The following is a 21,422-nucleotide window of genomic DNA, read 5'->3' as shown; positions in this document are numbered from 1 at the left end:
GACATCGAAGCTTTGAATTGATGGTTCTTGGACAGACATACAATAGAAAAGTCCATAGAAAACTGCCTTTTGATTATATTGCAGTGCCTTACCCACCGTCTAGACAGTAGTGTTGTACATACTTGCTCAATGTGTTTTCTTATCAGCCTCACTCACTTTGTTCCATTCTGTTTGGTATGCAGAGTTTTTTTGAAGGCCAGTCCGCTTCCTGGGACGTGGCAAAGAAAGACACTAACAGAACCAAGAACCGCTATGGAAACATCATTGCATGTAAGTCTTGTATTTAACTTCTAATAAAGTTGCTATGCCTCCTTTTGGCTAGTGTCCTTTTAGGAATTAGCTCATTAAAATGGCAAACCATAAAATCAATATGTTGTCATATCCTTGCCTGACTCCTCTTAATCTCAGAACATTTGGAAGAATCATTTGGATTGAACTTGCTGTCGGTGAAATAAAACCAGCCAGCCTATTAACCCATGTTGTTTTACAGACGATCATTCTAGAGTGATCCTGCAACCAATGGAAGACGACCCTTCCTCTGACTACATCAACGCCAACTACATTGACGTAAGTGGCGCAGCCTCCTCCATTGGCGAACGTGTGCGACACAACCGTCCTTCTCTCGTATGTGAGGCCTTCTATGCATGTCTTTGTCAACAATATGAATAAGCTTTTATTTCCCTCCTTCAGTCAAAGTGCTTGTACTCACTGACATTGTTGTGCTTTCTTTCACTCTTGCCTATGATTTGGGCTGTAGATATGGCTGTACAGGGATGTAAGTATCACTGTAGGGGACCTCACCACACCTCATGTTTCCCACTCTCCCTCCTCGTTCACCCCTGGTTACTTCTAACAACATCTGCACGGAAACGCATGAGATGTTCTCCCATCTCCTCCCTTTTTGATTTGATCCTACCATTCTATTGTTCATCAGCTTCTCTCATTTCACATGTTCTCATGCCCGACGTGTACATCCCTGATCTGTGTGCTACTGTTCTCCCTAGGAATGGTTGTCATATTTACAAGATGGTGGCCGCCTGTGTTTTTCCTTTGTTGCCTCCCCTACTGTGCCTGTACCCAGCCAGATCTAATCTGAAAGGGATCGTTTGGAGTGTTAGGACCTATTGACTCTATAAAGGAACTTACTAATAAGCAGCCAATTACAATAATGTAGAATTCCTACGAAGTAATCAATAATGAAACATTCTTGACATTAAAGTACACCGGAGTTGAGCTTCACAAAGCAATAAATGTCAATTTAATTGACAGATACTCAAAGCACAAAGTAGGAAATGTGCTCTCATTGAACGTTTCTATTAGTGAATTAATGGATACGTGAGAACAGCTCTGTGCATATTAGCACATAAAGCCATTGACTTTCATGAAGATAGATCTCATGCAGTCCAAGCTGGGGTTGAGGCACGGTGTGGTATGTCGTAGTCTGCTGTTGTTGCTACACTATATACAAGTCTTACCCAATGATATTAACATATTGTGATTGTTGCACTTTTCAGGGGTATCAGAGGCCAAGTCATTACATTGCAACTCAAGGTAAGAATAAGTACCCCCCCCCCCACCACCTCTAAAGAATGATTTGATTCTCATATAGTTATCAGATTGTATTGCATTTAGTTCACATATTGTATTGATTGATTGATTGATTGATTGATTGATTGATTGATTGATTATGTGTTGTCCTCTCCAGGGCCTGTCCATGAGACAGTCTATGATTTCTGGAGGATGGTCTGGCAAGAGCAGTCTGCCTGTATCGTCATGGTCACCAACCTTGTGGAAGTTGGACGGGTAGGTGATAGTGTCATATTACTGTCAGATCCCATAGCACAGGAGGCCAATCTACTATAGGCCCTTGATCAGTCTTCATATATTAATGAATCTTACATACTGTATACAAATCAAATGTATTTATATAGCCCTTCGTACATCAGCTGATATCTCAAAGTGCTGTACAGAAACCCAGCCTAAAACCCCAAACAGCAAGCAATCCATGTGAAAGAAGCACGGTGGCTAGGAAAAACTCCCTAGGAAAAACTCCCTAGAAAGGCCAAAAACCTAGGAAGAAACCTAGAGAGGAACCAGGCTATGAGGGGTGGCCCAGTCCTCTTCTGGCTCTTTCTCGGGTGGATATTATAACAGAACATGGTCAAGATGTTAAAATGTTCATAAATGACCAGCATGATCAAATAATAATAATCATAGTAGTTGTCGAGGGTGCAACAAGCACGTCCGGTGAACAGGTCAGGGTTCCATAGCCGCAGGCAGAACAGTTGAAACTGGAGCAGCAGCACGGCCAGGTGGACTGGGGACAGCAAGGAGTCATCATGCCAGGTAGTCCTGAGGCATGGTCCTAGGGCTCAGGTCCTCCGAGAGAAAGAAAGAGAGAGAGAGAATTAGAGAGAGCATATTTAAATTCACACAGGACACCAGATAAGACAAGAGAAATACTCCAGATGTAACAGACTGACCCTAGCCCCCCGACACATAAACTACTGCAGCGTAAATACTGGAGGCTGAGACAGGAGGGGTCAGGAGACACTGTGGCCCCATCCGATGATACCCCCGGACAGGGCCAAACAGGCAGGATATAACCCCACCCACTTTGCCAAAGCACAGCCCCCACACCACTAGAGGGATGTCTCCAACCACCAACTTACCGTCCTAAGACGAGGCCGAGTATAGCCCACCTGGGCATCTGTTGTGTGTATTGATGTGTGTGTAGTATTTAAAGACGTATTTTGCTTTAAATGAATTAAATACTCATGTTCTTGTAGGTGAAGTGTTACAAGTACTGGCCCGATGATGCTGAGGTCTATGGTGATTTCAAAGTGACGTTTGTGGAAGTGGAGCCCCTTGCTGAATATGTGGTCAGAACGTTCACCTTGGAGAGGGTGAGTCATTCCTTTATCCACTCCTCACGCCTATGTTCAACAGTTTGATCCATAACAGTTAAAGGGGCAATCTGGGATTGATATATCCACCACTTTGTTGTTGTTTGATTGGCCCTTAAAATCAACACATATTGCAAATGTGGAATTCAGACTGAACCCAGACCAGTTGTGAATTGATAACCTGTATGTTCTCTGTCATCAGAGAGGCTTTAACGAGCTGCGCGAGGTGAAGCAGTTTCATTTCACCGGCTGGCCTGACCACGGAGTGCCCTACCACGCCACGGGCCTCCTCTCCTTTATCCGCCGGGTCAAGATTTCCAACCCCCCCAGCGCTGGGCCCATCGTGGTGCACTGCAGGTAAGCCCCTAACACGTCACTTCCTCTATGCTCTCACAGCCAGATATTCTGAGAAAACAGGTGCTTCCGATTCACTTTTCTTTGATCTCTCACATGTGAAGTGTGCACCCGGACTAGCTAGCATGCTTCAATATTATCAACCACAGCTAGCCTACTGTAGATTGGCAGGATGTGGTTGTTGTGGATGTTGTTGAACAATGCACACACTTGTCAATTTAGTCTTGTGCACAGTTCAAGTTTTATGTTTTATTAGTCGTATGTACAGGATACACATGGTATACATCGTCCAATGAAGTGCTTACTTGCAGGTTCCTTCTGGACAATGCAACAACAATAAGAAATAATACAAGATAAGAATAGGAACATAAAGTAAATGGCTCAGTAGAATAGAATAAGCATCAGTATAATACAGGGAGACACAATTTATAGTCCAATATTTACACTTGTATTGGGGGATGGGGGGGAAGTGTATGGATTGAGCAACATTGTTGTGTGTACTGTACAATGGTTGGATATGTAGGCTGTTGAAGTGTAGTGCTGTGCAGCCATGCTCACCTTCCGGTCCTCTCGCTGCCCTCTCTCGCTGGTCAGCGCCGGAGCCGGACGCACAGGCTGTTACATCGTCATCGACATCATGCTGGACATGGCGGAGAGGGAGGGCGTGGTGGACATCTACAACTGTGTGAAGGCTCTGCGCTCCAGACGCATCAACATGGTACAGACTGAGGTGACTACTAGGCCCACCCCACCGCCACACACCTCACCAATTAACATTAACACCATTCACCATTACTGTCCGTCTGTGCATTTCATGCTACTGTATGTATGGACTGTCTGGAGATGCACTGCCTTCCCTTGCTGAGTGTATGTCTGTGGTCCGGCCACAGGAGCAGTACATCTTCATCCATGACGCCATCCTAGAGGCCTGTCTGTGTGGCGAAACGGCCATCCCTGCCTGCGAGTACAAAGCAGCTTACTACGACATGATCAGGATAGACTCACAGAGCAACTCCTCACACCTCAAAGATGAATTCCAGGTACTGGAGGCCTTTCATATTTATTGGGGCAGAAAGTTCTGTTTAACTCCCCAGGCTTTCATGTGTCGTACAACAATAAAAAACGGCAATAAAGACAGGGAAATAGATCATGGCTACGTCCCAAATGGCACCCTATTCCCTATAGAGTGGACTACCAGGGTTCTGGTGAAAAGTAGTGCACTCTAAAGGGAATAGGGTGCCATTTGGGACATATCCCATGTCTCCTAACAAACAAAGTTCCCTGACTTGTGGTTTCATGTTATTTGTGTTGTTTTCAGACACTGAACTCGGTGACCCCTCAGCCCCAGCCAGAGGACTGCAGCATCGCCCTGCTCCCCAGGAACCACGAGAAGAACCGCTTCATGGACATGCTGCCTCCAGACCGCTGTCTGCCCTTCCTCATCACCATCGACGGGGAGAGCAGCAACTACATCAACGCTGCCCTAATGGATGTAAGTGTCCTCTCCCCTCATGCATGCATAAACACACAGACATAGTATATAAATGCATATACACATGCATGTACAGTTGAAGTCGGAAGTTTACATACCTTAGCCAAATACATTTAAACTCCGTTTTTCACAATTCCTGACATTTAATCTAATCTTAGTAAAAATTCCCTGTCTTAGGTCAGTTAGGATCACCACTTTATTTTAAGAATGTGAAATGTCAGAATAATAGTAGAGTGATTTATTTCAGCTTTTATTTCTTTCATCACATTCCCAGTGGGTCAGAAGTTTACATATACTCAATTAGTATTTGGTAGCATTGCCTTTAAATTGTTTAACTTGGGTCAAACGTTTCGGGTAGCCTTCCACAATATGTTCGGTGAATTTTGTCCCATTCCTCCTGACAGCTGGTGTAACCGAGTCAGGTTTGTAGGCCTCCTTGCTCGCACACGCTTTTTCAGTTCTGCCCACAAATTTTCTATAGGATTGAGGTCAGGGCTTTGTGATGGCCACTACAATACCTTGACTTTGTTGTCCTTAAGCCATTTTGCCACAACTTTGGAAGTATGCTTGGGGTCATTGTCCATTTGGAAGACCAAGCTTTAACTTCCTGACTGATGTCTTGAGATGTTGCTTCAATATATCCACATCATTTTCCTGCCTCATGATGCCATCTATTTTGTGAAGTTCACCAGTCCCTCCTGCAGCAAAGCACCCCCACAACATGATGCTGCTACCCCCTTGCTTCACGGTTGGGATGTTGTTCTTCGGCTTGCAAGCCTCCCCCTTTTTCCTCCAAACATAACGATGGTCATTATGGCCAAACAGTTCTATTTTTGTTTCATCAGACCAGAGGACATTTCAACAAAAGGTACGATCTTTGTCCCCATGTGCAGTTGCAAACTGTAGTCTGGCTTTTTTTATGGCGGTTTTGGAGCAGTGGCTTCTTCCTTACTGAGCGGCCTTTCAGGTTATGTCGATATAGGGACTCGTTTTACTGTGGATATAGATACTTTTGTACCTGTTTCCTCCAGTATCTTCACAAGGTCCTTTGCTGTTGTTCTGGGATTGATTTGCACTTTTCGCACCAAGGTACGTTCATTTCTAGGAGACAGAACGCGTCTCCTTCCTGAGCGCTATGATGGCTGCGCGGTCCCATGGTGTTTATACTTGAGCACTATTGTTTGTACAGATGAACGTGGTACCTTCAGGCGTTTGGAAATTGCTCCCAAGGATGAACCAGACTTGTGGAGGTCTACAATTTTTTTTCTTAGGTCTTGGCTGATTTCTTTAGGTTTTCCCATGATGTCAAGCAAAGAGGCACTGAGTTTGAAGGTAGGCCTTGAAATAAATCCACAGGTTCACCTACAGTTGACTCAAATGATGTCAATTAGCCTATCAGAAGCTTCTAAAGCCATGACATCATTTTCTGTTTTTTTCCAAGCTGTTTAAAGGCACAGTCAACTTAGTGTATATAAACTTCTGACCCACTGGAATTGTGATACAGTGAATTATAAGTGGAATAATCCGTCTCTTAGCAATTGTTGGAAAAATTACTTGTGTCATGCATAAAGTAGATGTCCTAACTGACTTGCCAAAACTATAGTTTGTTAACAAGAATTTTGTGGAGTGGTTGAAAAACGAGTTTTAATGACTCCAACCTAAGTGTATGTAAACTTCTGACTTCAACTGTATATACACACACACACACACACACACACACACACACACACACACACACACACACACACACTCACTCACTCGGCTTACTAAGTGAACTAGATGTTGTCTGAATGTGTAGTAGAGACAGAAAGCTAGAGACAAATCCAGGTGTATACTTCTGTTTTCTGTACTCTTTTGTAAAATGTAGAAAGACTGATATTCGTTTTATCTTTTAATGTGTGCTCATGGCTTTTAGTATTTTTTTTCAGCAATCCTTCTATTATTTTCTGGCAGTGCAAGTAGTGATGTTAATGAAAATAACACCAAAAAATTGCTACATTTTAATACATTTAAAAAATAAATAAACCGTTTTGGTCATCTAACTCTTCAACTATATCACATTGACATTATTCTTCAAGATGGCTGTTCACGTGGACCTAAATTACACTTGTGCTTTTAATCATTTGGATTTTCAAATAAATCAAAAGTCACCCCAATAAGTTTGACCCGTCTGATAGAAGGGCGGGGTAAGTGAAACAAGTGCAGTGAATAACCACATTGTATTTTATTATTAGTTCAAACAATAGTCCAGCTGGTAACTTTACTACAGTTTTCACATATTATCACAGTTTTCACATATTACCACAGTTTTCACATATTACAACAGTATCCACATATTACAACAGTATGCATCACTATTAGAACTCTTGGATCAGGATAATCTTACTTTGATATCAGGATCTGTGCCAGAAAGTGAATCCATCTTCTGGGAGTCATCTTGTCATAGATGTGTACTTGATAGAAGGATGAGAAGCCGCCACATAGCTGTACCCACTTGCAGTACATTGCATATAGCAGAGATAATGTGGTTGGTGACCTTACTAAACATGACCATGCTTTATTATTCTGTGTTATACAGTATATTTTAGAGGTTGAATTCAAATCCTCTTCTCAGTCCTTGCTAGAACTCCAATAGAAATTAGAAATTTGTCTCTGAATGAGACAAAGCTGGATGAATAAAAACCTATGTCTTGACATTGACATAGACCTTGGGAGATGGTATTTCATGTGCACAGAGAACCAGAGTTTTGCCAGATTATGAGCTTTTTTATTTGGAGGGCAATTTTAAATCACTTCCTCGTACGTTTTACAAACTTTTGGACTTTTTCTAACCAAGCCGTCAGAAGAATACCAGGTAATTTCTGAACTTTTCCCTTCTCAATAATTAAATGCTTCTAACTATACTGGATTTGTTTCATGGCTTAATTAAGATGTATGTCAGCAGAACTTCATTTAATTGATATAAGGTTGCTAGAAGCATGCCCACCCCAAGGATTGCCCTGGTTTTAAGAATACACTTGTCATTCAAATGTGAAAGTTCTCCACATTCCTTGCATGGTCATATATCTACACATTGTTCATTGTGACAGATATACCATATTTTCTAGTATGTGTTCTCTGTATGTCTGCAGACTCAGTGCTATGAGATGTTACATGGTTCTTTGTTGACTTTTGTCCACTGTAGAGCTACAGACAGCCAGCAGCCTTCATCGTAACCCAGCACCCTCTGCCCAACACAGTCAAGGACTTCTGGAGGCTGGTGTATGACTACGGCTGCACTTCCCTGGTGATGCTCAATGAGATTGACCTAGCGCAGGTAATACCTGACCACCTCACCCTCCTGCATTCACTGCTGTGGACCCTGATTACAAATGTCATTATTGTGCATTTTCGAATACGGTTCCTAGGGTTTGAGTGAAGGTACATGTCATTGCTAAGGTTGTTGTTGTCAATCAGGGCTGCCCTCAGTATTGGCCTGAAGAGGGGATGCTTCGCTACGGTCCTGTCCAAGTCGAATGCATGTCCTGCTCCATGGATTGTGACGTCATCAGCCGTCTCTTCAGAATATGTAACCTCACTAGAGTAAGTAGCTAGTATCCCATAATGTATTACCCTTACCTTAAGTTGTGTCTGAAGGCCAGTAGTGATAGAATCCACGATAATCGATTGTTTACTTCTGCCACAGCCAGGAGCTAGCATAATTAGCATTGTCTGAATTCATGAATGTTGACAGATGGGCCGATGTTAGCAAAGCTGCATTGGATGCAGAAACTTCCTCAAAAGCACTTCAAACTAAGTTTGGTAGCGTCGATACTCATGAATAACCTGTCCCATGTTTTCTTCCCCGTGAGAATGTGGTTACTTTTGCAGTAATATCTGAATATTCCAGTTCTCTGTTAGTTCCATCAAGCCACCGGTGAGTTTGTTCACGTCTGCTAAATTAATCCACGTCTGAGTGCCCAATGAAATACAATACAACTTTATTGTCCATGTTACAGCAAACAAATGAGTTTTGAGTGATAAAATTTCAGCAATTATTTCAGTATTATGCACGTGAAGAAAGTTCCTGCAAACTCAACCAACCACCAAACTTAGTTGGAAGTGCTTTTGAGAAAGTTTCTGCTTGCGATGCAGTTTGCTAACATCTAATCGTCTGTTTACATGCTTGAATTTGGACGATGCTAATTATGCTAGTGCCTGGCTGTGGATTTTGTCACTATGGGCCTTCAGACACAACTCAAGGTAAGGATAACAGTCAAGGTTATAGTACTTAGATGGTTCGATGAGAATAATGCTATGAAGTTGAGAGTAAGAGCCAAAATGTCTGCCGTTGCTGATGTGTGCTTCTGTGTTCCCACAGCCTCAGGAGGGCTATCTGATGGTGAGGCAGTTCCAGTACCTGGGCTGGGCAGCCCACAGAGAAATCCCAGCATCAAAGCGTTCCTTCCTGAAGCTCATACTGCAGGTGGACAAGTGGCAGGAGGAGTGTGAAGAGGGAGAGGGACGCACAATCATCCACTGCCTGTGAGTGTACACACACCCTCCACCACCACTCCCACACACTAACACCTACATGCATGCTTTCAAATAAAAATCCGATCATCCCTCTTCCACCTGCACCCACCTATTATATTTCACAAGGTTGGCAGTTCAGTAGAAAAGTCACCCAGCCAACCTCACACTTCCACCCTTGTGTTCCTGTGCTGTAGAAACGGAGGCGGGCGCAGTGGGATGTTCTGTGCTATCAGCATTGTGTGTGAGATGATCAAGAGGCAGAATGTGGTGGACGTGTTCCATGCAGTCAAGAGCCTGAGGAACAGCAAGCCCAACATGGTGGACAGCCCGGTAAGACAGGCCAACTGACTGACTCCAGATCAGTCAAACTGAGTTTCAGACAGACGTATCTCTGACTCATTATGGTGCTAATATATCAGCATAGGCCTACGCCACCTCTCATTTCTGGTGATATTCACTTATGATATTTTCTGGAGAAATTGTGAGAAAAGTCGGTCAATAATAGGGAGGTATTAGAGAACAGATAGGAACACTTCATGTTAGATTTGTTTTGCAGATTAATATTGTCAAAAATATCCAACAATGATAATGTTATGGATAACTGAGAAGTGAACAGAAGACTCTGTTGAGTTTATAAAATAAACTGTTGTGGGCTGACATGAAAGACTCCTCGCCTCATCCTTTACACAGCCTATGCAGCCCTATGTTAAAGTTACCTCTTCATTTCACTGCCAGAGAATAGATAACATATTTTTATGTTAAGAGTTGAAAATATTTTTCAGTAGTGATTAAACTTGTTATCACCATGCTATTACTGTATTGTTCATCATATACTGTTGTACTGTAACATCATGTTTAGCACCACAGCGGTTAAAACAATGTGTTTTCATCTGAACAGGATCAGTACCGCTTCTGCTACGACCTTGCTCTGGAGTTCATTGAGACCTCTTAACCAAGATGACGGAACAGAACTCTGGATCTTGGCAACCATTCCATCGCTACAGATTGGGTGGAGGCGGACATCATTAACTAAGCCCATACAGACTGCTATAGATGGTTTGGGATTTTTTTGAGAAATCTTTAATGTTTCTAGTTGTACTGGGAGTATGATGTGAGTGGTTTGTAAATGTCTCCATTGTACAGTACTTCACCGTATTCAGTGCCACAGAAACAAGTGTCGGCCACTAGGCCACATTTGCTTCAATGTCTTTTGCAGATTTAGTTATTTTTATGTGCAGCCATTGTAGAAAGGGTAACACTAATGCCAAGGTGTTGCATGCAAAAAAAAGCAAACTTTTTTTTCTTCTATATTATCAGCATTATTGTCAATGAACAATATATATCTATAGAAGTCCATCACAAATGTGAAAGAAAAAATACTGCGCTCTATACATGAATAGAAGTGCTAACGTGACATTGGCTTAGTAATGTTTGTATCGTGCTCTGATGGCTGACTCATTTTGGTTTTATTTTGTAGCAAATCTTAATCATAAGCCAAAGACTTATGTAAATATGTCTATATGGATAAAGCATATTGTTTGTATTTATTGTTTACTTGTATTATTTTTTGAAAGCTAAAACAATCATCTTCATTCCATTTTTACCTAGCTATGACTTTAAACCGTAAACATTTATTGTTGTTTTTAAGTATTAGGATCAATTTCAGTAGTATATCTTGTTTTCAATGTTTTTCTTATCCTCTGTGATGTTAGTGGTTTATTTGTGTAAAATAATGCTTGTGAATTCTACCCATGCAGATAGAATATCAGAAGGTCATGTGGTGACTATAAAATAGTTATATTTTTTTCTGATGATCTCTCAACCTGCAATGGTATTTTGGAAAAACAAAAGGAACATGGCGGAGAAAAAAACGGAATTCTAATCAGTATTAGATACAGCTTATTAGGATGTAAGCCAACGCAGCAGAGGCAGGTGTGCGGCCAGCCATACTGATGTGGGACATGGGTGGACCTCCTGGAGAAAAGGAAGCAAGTCATTATCATGTGGAGTCTAGTCATGTTTCATACATTCTTTTGTCTGTAACTGTTGGCTTATTGGCTGTAATAAAAAATGTAAAATCTTTGAATAAAATGTCATTGTGTAAGACATCATTAGTATCATTACAGGTGAGATGGTGTTTAGTTTCGTCATATGTGTGATATGTTAGCTGTTCACAAACTATTCACTTTATTTTAATCTGATCACTACATATTAGATACAAGACACTGTGCTGTTTTTTGTGTTGTCAGTTCCACTCGAATCCAGTGCTTTGCAGAACTGCAAGTCACTAAACACTTACAAGTGTCATTTTCTGGTGTGATGTGAATCATAGGTATTGTGACTGATATATCATTGTTCTGTGGCGTTGTTCTCATAGCTACTTAGTGAGTTGTGGTTAGTTGTCTCTGGTTTCCGGCTGCAGTGTGTGTGCTCCTGTAACGCCCTAGTGACTCATAGATGGCTGCTCTCTCTCTGTGTCACTGAGTTGCGTTGTTCACTGTAAGGTATAGAAAGAGAGCCTTCATACTAAAATATAAGCACTGGAACTTAGGTTATACCAAAACCTCTGGTCAACCTTTTGCTGATCCATGGAGAAGATGGCATCTCCTCTCTAGGTTTCCTTTAGTGTATACATAGTCTGGGTCACCCAGAGTCCAAATGGAAAGGATGGCTATGACATTGGAAAAGTTCACCCGCTCTCTTGATGCCAAGTCTCTCCCTAGAGTACTGCAGATACAATCTGGATATTATTTCCAAGGTAAGACTGAAGAAGCCCTAATTTAAGTCCTTATTCAATGGACTGGAATATAATATAATTTGAGTTTAAAGTAACGGCTCATGGCTATGCAGTATTTTACTATACAATTATATAAACATTAGGTATTTCACGTTACAAAATTCAACATATAACTGATGTTGATTATTTTTAACTGGAGCTTTGAAAAAATATTGTTTGGTAAAATGTATACATTTTCATGAATAATAATTTATAAATTCTTAATGAATTATTCATGCATAGTAATTATAGAGTTACCACCCTTTACTTATGTTCTTACTTACTTGGATCTGTTACTCTACAATGAGAATAGACCATCGACGACTGTACTTAGGTCCATTCACTGCCAAAAGAATAGATCCATTGAAATGTCTTTCTACCAGGTTCTGTGTATGAGCTGTTTGGAAGAGAGTGGAGTTTCTCCTATGGAGAGCTTCTGAAGATCATTGGGATCAGTGTCACCAGACTCATTGTGGAACTTCAGTCTGAGGGTTCCAAATCTATGACAGTAGATCTATCTCTCGACTACCCAGGTGAGTCCCGAAACATCTAAACTGTACCTTGAACATGAAATCTAAATGTTTTGTTGTCAAATTGTACCTTTATAAAAATGTATAATATGGATTGATATATTCAGATTTAAATGTTTTAATAATTGTCTTAATTCTTGTCCTTTACCATTTAATTTTTTTATTTTTATTTAACCATGAAGGGCTCATTGAGATTTGAAATCTCTTTTTCAAGAGCGTCCTGGCCAAGATAGGCAGCACCAAGTCATTACACAATTACAGACACAACATGAAAAACTACAAGTAATCTAGTAAAAACCATAGCATTCAACAAAATCATGAAACAGCAAATTAAAACATTGACAGGTCAGGGAATCAGTCTCAAAATCCTTCATCAGTGATTTAAAAACACCAATCTGGACAAGTTCTTCCAGTTTAAAAGTATTTTGTAAGGCGTTCCAAGCCGATGGCGCAGAGTACATAAAATCCCTTTTACCAAATTCAGTTCGGACATTTGGAACAGGTAGCAGGATAAAGTCCTGCGAACGAAGAGAGTACCACCACATTACCATGTACTGCAGTTTACATTATACATGTAAATGTCCAAACCTCTCTCTCGGGTTAGAAAGGGACCTTATCAACATGTGGTTTTGTGAATTGTACCAATAAATACAATGTCATATATTGCTTTGCCTGCCTGTATTTTCAGGCCTTTTCAGGATCGTGGCCGACAAGAGGCCATACGCCAGTATACAGGAGATTGTTGACTCAGTGTGTATCAGCCCTGAGTGCCTGGGCCAGCCAGAGTTCCGCTGCCCTGAGGAACTACAGCTGGCTGAGGGGACCATCCAGGCTGAGGAGAGCTTCAGACTCACTGCTCTTAGGACGAAGCACGGAGACAGCCATGTTGACTGTGAGGTCACGCGGAAAGACTCCAAGCACATCTTCACTGTGAAGCTCTCGCACACTGGGGAGTTCTATGAGTGTGCCGACGACCAGTTCTACACCCTCAGGGAGCTGGTGGAATGGAAAATGCCCAAAGGAAGGAAAAGGACAGTGACTTGGGCCAAGTCTTTGCCGTCAAAGGAGAAGTGTGTATCTAAGTTGCCAGAGGACTACAGTGGAGAGCTGGTTCTCACACCTGTCTACGAGCTCCAGACGGTGTCCAAGTGTGAGTGTCAAACAGCCCATTAATATTCTCACTTTACGTCAATGTTATGTGGAATGAAGAACATGATCAAATAAAGTCACACAATGATACTCTGTATTTTTCATGTTATAATTACATTTTTCTTATCTCAATTTATTTAAAGAGAACAAATTGTAATACTGACAACTAATGAACATGACAACTGCAGTACACTGGTCTTGGGCCATTAACATTTGGTTTCAGACATGAAAATAGAGGATGTTTTGAAGTGTAGTAGTCATCGTTCTGGTCAGTGAATCACAATGAATTTTTACTTTGTAGAACACACAAAAAAAAGATCAACTTTTCAAGCCAGCAGTTAAACAGATGTACTAACGTCAGACCTTCAGAGATAAATTATCTGATTAAAAAAATATACAATACATTATGTATTTATTTTTGGCAACAACATTTTTTATAAGAAATATCTTAAATTAGAATATTTAGCCTATAGTAGACCATCCTCAGTTGTGCTGGCATACTAAACAGAAATAATCTAATTTCTGTTGACAGTTGGGAAGAACGTTGTTTTCATCCCATCTACCCTTGACGTTGAGGTGTTGGACGTAACCGAGGAGAGTGACGGTGCCTGTTTCATGCAGCCTCTGTCACTCCGTGATGTCTTTGCCAAGCCGAGCGAGGTCTTCCCCTTCAGGGCTGAGATCATAGAGCCACCATCACAAGTTCAGGACGAATTGGGTTTCCTGACATCCTCTAAGCAAGTCATTGTCCACGGTGCCTACCAGACCAAGAGGATCCTAGCGTCTGAGATCCGCAGCGAGGCCCAAAGACGCTTCCTCATCCCAGTGTCTTACAACGGCAGGTTCAAGCGCAGGCCCCGGATGTTCCCCACAGCGTATGACCTAGAGGTAGCCAAGAGTGACATGGAGCAGCTCCACGTGGTGGCTACCAGGGCCTTTGAAGCCGACTGTGAGGGGCTGTCCTCAGTACTGGTGGGAGACCAGTACCTGGTCCACAAAAGGGAGACCAGCGAGGTGATCTACGGAGGCAGGAGAAAGACGGTGGAGGCCCTGGCCTGTGAGAAGATGGTGGGGAAGAAGTACGAGGCCGTGCTGATCCCCATGTGTCTGGACGGCGGCTTTGTGGAGGTGGTCCACGACAAGAAGCAGTACATGCTCTCAGAGGTCTGCCACAGGTTCTCCCTACCCTTCAACGTCAAGGTGTCTATGAGGGACCTCTCAGTGAAGGAGGACCTCCTGGCTGGGGCCACAGGGCTGCAGCTGGAGGAGGAGATCACTGACCCCTACCTTCTTGTCTCCCCCCTGGACCTGGCCCAGTGCTGGGAGGTGCCTGTCAACCGCATCAACATGACCCTGCAGCTCCTGCAGCAGTGGAGCGGCCCAGAGCCGACCCAGGGCCAGGCTGTCTGCTCGGCTGTGGAGGAGATAGGAGAGGACTGCTATTTCACCCTGAGGAGGTACGTCAACGCCAGCGTGCTGCCTCCCCCTCGACCACCCAAGAGACATCAACAGTCCTCAGAAGACACATTGAAACTGCAACCTCCCAGGCCAAAAAAGCCAGACCCCCCCTCTCCAAAGGTGAGTCAATCATCCATTATATTTTATGCATTAATAAATAATAAAATATATATAACACAACATTAGCTATCAGATTTATTTAAATAAAAAGTTATATTCAATTGATTACTGTACTAATGATTTGTGTTATTATATTGAAGAGCCCACATACAGCCAAACCAGCCATGCCTAGCCCTAGTTCATCTGATTGTGCAGAACAGAACACCTCTATACCAAGAAATGAAACGTCCAACACAAGTCTGGTGGCAGCACCTAAACCAGGCCCACAAAAAGGTTTGTCTATGTTTCTATATTCCATCAAAATAGTTTTGTTAATTTTATGTCATTCAACATGCTGGAGGGATAGTGGTATGAAATATTACAGCAGACTATTTTGCAACTAAATTTTATTCTCAACTGTCAATATCCTTCTGAGACCCCCCACCCTAAAAAAGTTGGAGATTTTATGAAAAAAGAACATGTTACCAAGATTTTTTGTTGTTGTTATTTATCTATTATTGTAAGTGCAAAATTGTCCTCTGTAGTGGTCATTAGGACGTATATATATATATATATATATATATATATATATATATATAAAAATATCAGTCAATGGGTACAGTAGGTGAAAAACATAGTTACAGTATCCGGTGTCCACCAGAAAGGACATATCTTGAGAAGCTCTTATTTAACTATTATATCATGTGAAAAAAGAATTACATAGTCCTGACAACTTACTTAACTATTCCTGATGTATTCACTTAAAAGAAACAATTTGAGTATCAAATTTCCATCAAATGTGCACATTTTTGCTGCAGCCATTTTTATAAGAACCAGGAAGATAAAGTTGTCAAGGTCACACCCCCACACATGTGATATCATTGAAAAGCCCAGAATGTCCTGTCAAAGGGACATTACTTATAAGGCCTCAGAAATACGGACCAAGAACTGATCCACTAGAGAGGACAGAAATGAATTGCTGGGCCTCAGGAGGATAAAAATACTTATAGATTTACAATATATTTATCTCTCTGTCAAAATCTTGACTTTGATTCTTATGTCTTGCTGTGTTTATGTTCTCTCCCCAGCCATCGTTGAAGAAAACAGTCCTCACAATACAATTGAACAGGATGATGAATCCACTCATGATTATGAATACATTGATGAGGATGAACTTGACAGCATCAGGAGAAAATTTAATGACCAAAGTATTCACAGAATAGACAAGAAGAAATCAGAAAACACATATGCCATGCAGACTGCAAAACAGGTTTAGTATAGAAGGGAATGATTGGTTTTAATGACTATCTAATACATATCTAACCCAAGCTCAAAGTTTACCCCCATATTGTTTAAGTGTAAAGATCAATACAAATGTTGGCATGTGAGATATACTGTACAGTGTCTTCAGAAAGTATTCACTCTTTTTCCACATTTTGTTGTGTTACAAAGTGGTGTTAAAATGCATTTCATTGTCACTTTTTTGTCAGCGATCTACACAAAATACTCAATTCTAACATTTGTAAAAGATTATGATAAATAAAACACTAATATTTCTTGATTAGATAAGTATTCAACCCCCTGAGTCAATACATGTTAGAATCACCTTTCTGGTTAAGTCTAAGAGCTTTCCACACATGGATTGTGCAACATTTTCCCATTATTCTTTTCAAAATACTTCAAGCTCTGTGAAATTGGTTGTTGATAATTGCTAGACAACCATTTGCAGGTCTTGCCATAGATTTTCAAGCAGATTTAAATTGAAACTGTAACTTGGCCATGGAACATTCACTGTCTTCTTGGCATTGAAAAACCTCCCCGGTCTTTGTGGTTGAATCTGTGTTTGAAATTCACTGCTCGACTGAGGGACCTTACAGATAATTGTATGTGTGGGGTACAGAGATGAGGTAGTCATTCAAAAATCATGTTAAACACTATTATTGCACACATAGTGAGTCCATGTAACTTATTATCTGACTTGTTAAGCAAATGTTTATTCCTGAACTTATTTAGGCTTGCCATAACAAAGGGGTTGAATACTTATTACTTTTGTAAAAATGTCTAAAAGCATGATTCCACTTTGACATTATGGGGTGTTGTGTGTAGGCCAGTGAATTTTTTTAATACATTTAATTCATTTTAAATTCCGGCTGTGGAAAAAGTCAAGTGGTGTGAATACTTTCTGAAGGCACTGTAATGTTCATATTTCAAACAAAATGTGTTGATATGTACTATTATGCTCTTTATACTGAGCCACTCTTCCATTTAAATGTGTTATTATATTCATGATACAAGAAATAAATTGTTTGTACATTAATCAACAAGGACATTTGCCTACTGTGGAAAATGTATTATTACAAAAACACAGGATGTGTAAATACTACTGTGTGAAATGTATTCAGAAACATTTAACAATGAATCATTATGAATGGCATCTGATGCTAAATTTGGGACAGGTTGAAACTGAGCTAGTTGGAGTGTCGGACTGATTTGCTGAATCCTCAGCAGCTGCGTGTCATCTCTTTGAGAATGGAGACGAAGGTGGAAGCAGCAAACTTAGGGTCATGGACCAGATCCTGTAGGAGCTCCCGGCCCTTCTCCCGAGCCTTGTCAGAGCACATGGCCGAGCGCCACATCCTCACCAGAGAACCCACTGTCATAAGGAAAACAACAGGAAAATGTGTAAGGATGTGACGTAACCTGTTGCAAGTGATGTGTTACTGTAGATTTCTCAATTGAAATGCACTTAATACATTTCACCACTAGAGGGAGACTACAGACTACATCAGGGTTCTCCAATCCTGTCTCCTGTTGGTTTTCGCTCTAACCCCATTTGTAACTAACCTGTTTCAGCTTTTCAACCAGCTAATTAGTAGAATGAAGTGCGCTAGATAGGGTTGGAGCGAAAACCTACAGGATGGTATCTCTCCAGGAACGGGATTGGAGAGCCCTGGACTACATTATCACAGACTGGCATCTGTCTACCATCTCAATTTGACTCTGAAATTTATATTTCACTCTACTTTTCATACAAGCAAAAAATATCATTATATTTTCTGATTATTTGTCTTGGGAGACTAAAAGTACTCACTCAGAATCCTGTTCATTCTGGTCATCCAGCCAAAGATATAGAGGGTGTGGTTCTCCTCCTTGCTGAGGTCAGCTATGTTAGGGGCGCTATCCCCCTCCTGAAGCACCCTGCTTGGCAGAGGGCTCATGAACAGCACAGAGTTATTCAGGTTGGACTGGAAGTATGTTGCTGCTACGTAGTCTGCAGAGTTCATCCAGTTTTTGGCGAATGAAACCTCTGGGCTGGAATAGTAGCTCATCCTATAAAGTTCAAAGGTTTGATTTGGACATACAGTCAGGATTCAATTGTGACTCAAAGTGATTGCATCCAATAATGTTGTTATTTTGTTAGATTGAGGCAAAAGCTGATTGGAGGACAGAGCATACAGTTTCAACTGAGAGTCATATGTTTAAATGAAACAAAAAAATGAGTTGTCAGAGTTCCAACAATGAAGGAAGACAAACAGCACATTGACAGCTGGTGATGATCTGCAGAATGATACTGTATGTTAATACTCACTTTGCCTTGCAGCTGATTGAGGCAGTATTCAAAGAGAGATGTTGACCTGCCCAATAGACACCCAGAATCTGGTCTCTTTTCTCAAAGTCAGAAATCTCAGATGCACTCACGTCTTTCAGAGTCTAGAATGGAATGGTAGCATATTAAAAACCAAGACCAACAAGCAATTCTATGCAATCACCAATGAGTCACTTATGAATAGTGACTTACACAACTAAAGGAACATACAGATTTTGCCTCCTATGGCAAAAGGGAAAATGCCTCCTATTGGGAAAAAGGAAAAGTAGACGCTCATTAAATACCTGGAAGAATTCTTCCCACTTGGCCATAAGGTCTGGGTACTTAGTAGAGCAGTCTGTGTAGGAGGTGCAGTAGTCTCCAGCTGCCTCAGCTGGTTCCTGTACCTGGACCTGAATGAGACCACCTCCAATCACGTCTTTCTGCACAGCAGCCAGGAACGTGATCACTGAAAGGTAGTAGTTCACACCTGAACAGACAGAGACAGAGGTTACTAATAGTATTTTATTGACAAGCTGTGAATGTTAAAGGCCTAGTGCGCTCAGAATCCATTTTTTTGTATTATATTGTACAACAGCTGATGAAACTAACACTGTAAAAGTGTGAATAAAAAATGTTATTTCCTGATAGTTGCTCGTTGAAAGTACAATCTACACAGGACCTTCTAATCAGCAGGTTTGCATGTGCGGGAGTGTCAACTTTCCATGGTAACATCACCAAGCGGTAAATTAGTTAATAGACCTACAGTATAGCAAAAAGAGTTCCAGACGTCTCTGCCAATAACAGCTAGTTTTCATGTTTACTCAGACCTCTGCTAGACTGTCCTAGCAATTGTTTTTGCATCTTTTTGACGATTTTAACGGAAAAATATTACAGTAAGGTACTTAATTGTTACCCAGAAATGATTTGATATTGATATAAAAAAAATGGCTGCATTGGACCTTTAACTGCACAGGTAGGGCCACACACATGGCCTGCATGGTTCAATATGTGTAACACTACTGTACTTACAGGCCCACCAGCTATTAGCGGAAATGCACATGGGATCTCCTTCCTTTCCACATGTTGTCGTGCCAGTAGGGTCAACCAGACGCCCTACAGGAACAGAAGTGCATCCGGTCGCATCACTTTTGCTTTTAATTTCCACATGAAAACCTTTGAGAAACGTATTCACTCCTGCCTCAGAACAAAGTCAACATGATTGGTGTACTGTAAGCACCACAAAAAGAATGTGCATATAGTGTTTACATAACAATGTACAGTGGCACCCTTGATAAAGATGAGCAATATTGACTGCATACAATAAATAATTAAAATGCTGAGAAATGAATGGTTAAATAAAAGTGACTCTAAAATAAGAATAGAATGTGTTTCTGAGCACTTCTACATGTGGATGCTACCATGACGATGGATAATACTGAATGAATCGTGAATAATGATGAGTGAGAAAGTTAGAGGCACAAAGATCATACCCCCAAAACATGATGACTTCTCACCATTACCAATAACAGGGGAGGTTAGCATGTTATATCATACCCCCAAGACATGATGACTTCTCACCATTACCAATAACAGGGGAGGTTAGCATGTTATATCATACCCCCAAGACATGATGACTTCTCACCATTACCAATAACAGGGGAGGTTAGCATATCTTCGGGGTATGATCTTTCACCCAAATACAAAAAAAATTGACATCTTTATTTACCAGAATCTTAAGGGTGTCAGTAATTTTGACCCACACCTTTTTGAGAGAAGAAAGTATTACTTGTTAAACATATCCTTCTTTGAGCAATTGCATTGGTATAAATAATATAATTTCCCAATATTTTTGAGCATACAATATAGCTCAGTATTTGAATTATTTATTTTATACAGTCATTATTTCTCATCTATATCAAGGGTATCAATCATTTCATACTCCACTATATTTGGGTTTCCAAAGCTACTTAATGATTGCCCAACATACCTGATCTGAGTTTCCAGCCCATCTGCAGAGGCAGGCCCCAGAACAGACTGTCAGTCTCATTCGTTCCCATGGAGGCCATGTACTTGTCTGTAGATCTTACCAGTATCCTATACAGACTCATCCTCTGCAGGTAGTTCCAGGGGTTGATTGTGACCACGTTGTCCACCTGAGGCAGTTCCAACAGCTGGCTGGGTGCCTGGTCCCAGAGGATGGGGAGGCCATTTTCAGTGACCACTGCTGCGTTGGCCCACAGGGCAACTAGCTGAAGCAGGGAGAGGGTCCAGATGCACTGCATGCTGGCTACCTTATTAACTGCACACCTAAATAAGTAACAGATCCCCCCTTTTGTACTGGACTGGGCAATGCACTTTGGACTTACAAAGCCACATGATAGAGAAGAGGTATCTGTGGGGGTAAATCCACTGTAATCACTATTTCTTATCATGCGGTTTTCTGTCCACTCTGTACTTTTGAAGAGCCATAGGACAGAAGTCAGAGAAACAACCAATCAATGTTCATAGACGGATAGAGACATCAGCCATCAGCAAACATGATCTAAAGAGATGG

General features: G+C 41.2%; 3 protein-coding genes across 21 annotated transcripts in view; 2 read left to right on the top strand and 1 right to left on the bottom strand.

The window, feature by feature from the left end:
• Window positions 1-11,373, top strand: part of LOC106571353 (receptor-type tyrosine-protein phosphatase kappa) — a 176,287-nt gene extending 164,914 nt beyond the window's left edge. For 10 of the 19 annotated variants that reach the window (XM_014144327.2, XM_014144326.2, XM_014144331.2 and 7 more), the window contains 15 exons: window positions 183-270; window positions 491-624; window positions 758-775; window positions 1,515-1,551; window positions 1,706-1,803; window positions 2,790-2,906; window positions 3,109-3,263; window positions 3,855-3,990; window positions 4,151-4,300; window positions 4,579-4,752; window positions 7,937-8,068; window positions 8,209-8,334; window positions 9,113-9,276; window positions 9,462-9,597; window positions 10,166-11,373. In XM_014144327.2, coding sequence (XP_013999802.1) covers window positions 183-270; window positions 491-624; window positions 758-775; window positions 1,515-1,551; window positions 1,706-1,803; window positions 2,790-2,906; window positions 3,109-3,263; window positions 3,855-3,990; window positions 4,151-4,300; window positions 4,579-4,752; window positions 7,937-8,068; window positions 8,209-8,334; window positions 9,113-9,276; window positions 9,462-9,597; window positions 10,166-10,219 — 1,719 coding nt within the window. In that variant the 3' untranslated portion in view covers window positions 10,220-11,373. The remainder of the gene's footprint in view (window positions 1-182; window positions 271-490; window positions 625-757; window positions 776-1,514; window positions 1,552-1,705; window positions 1,804-2,789; window positions 2,907-3,108; window positions 3,264-3,854; window positions 3,991-4,150; window positions 4,301-4,578; window positions 4,753-7,936; window positions 8,069-8,208; window positions 8,335-9,112; window positions 9,277-9,461; window positions 9,598-10,165) is intronic. The other 9 variants (XM_014144335.2, XM_014144341.2, XM_014144336.2 and 6 more) reach the window with 2 other exon arrangements.
• A 342-nt stretch (window positions 11,374-11,715) lies between these two features.
• cf190 (CF190 protein) lies at window positions 11,716-17,605 on the top strand. The gene is given in 4 exon segments (NM_001140677.1): window positions 11,716-12,025; window positions 12,427-12,576; window positions 13,262-13,598; window positions 17,468-17,605. Coding segments are annotated over 4 exon segments (624 nt in total). The 5' UTR covers window positions 11,716-11,925; the 3' UTR covers window positions 17,505-17,605.
• LOC106571352 (protein LEG1 homolog) lies at window positions 16,455-21,187 on the bottom strand. Its single transcript, XM_014144325.2, has 6 exons — window positions 20,856-21,187; window positions 19,898-19,981; window positions 19,171-19,355; window positions 18,869-18,990; window positions 18,371-18,609; window positions 16,455-17,932 (listed from the first exon to the last, which is right to left on the bottom strand). Exons 1-6 carry the CDS (start codon window positions 21,148-21,150, stop codon window positions 17,781-17,783), a joined length of 1,077 nt encoding a protein of 358 aa, XP_013999800.2. The 5' UTR covers window positions 21,151-21,187; the 3' UTR covers window positions 16,455-17,780.
• Between the last annotated feature and the right edge of the window lie 235 nt (window positions 21,188-21,422).

Source organism: Salmo salar, chromosome ssa15 (genome assembly GCF_905237065.1).
Source record: "Salmo salar chromosome ssa15, Ssal_v3.1, whole genome shotgun sequence".
NCBI classification, from domain to species: Eukaryota; Metazoa; Chordata; class Actinopteri; order Salmoniformes; family Salmonidae; genus Salmo; species Salmo salar.
Note: the sequence above shows the minus strand (reverse complement) of the source record. Positions and strands in the feature narration are given on the sequence as shown.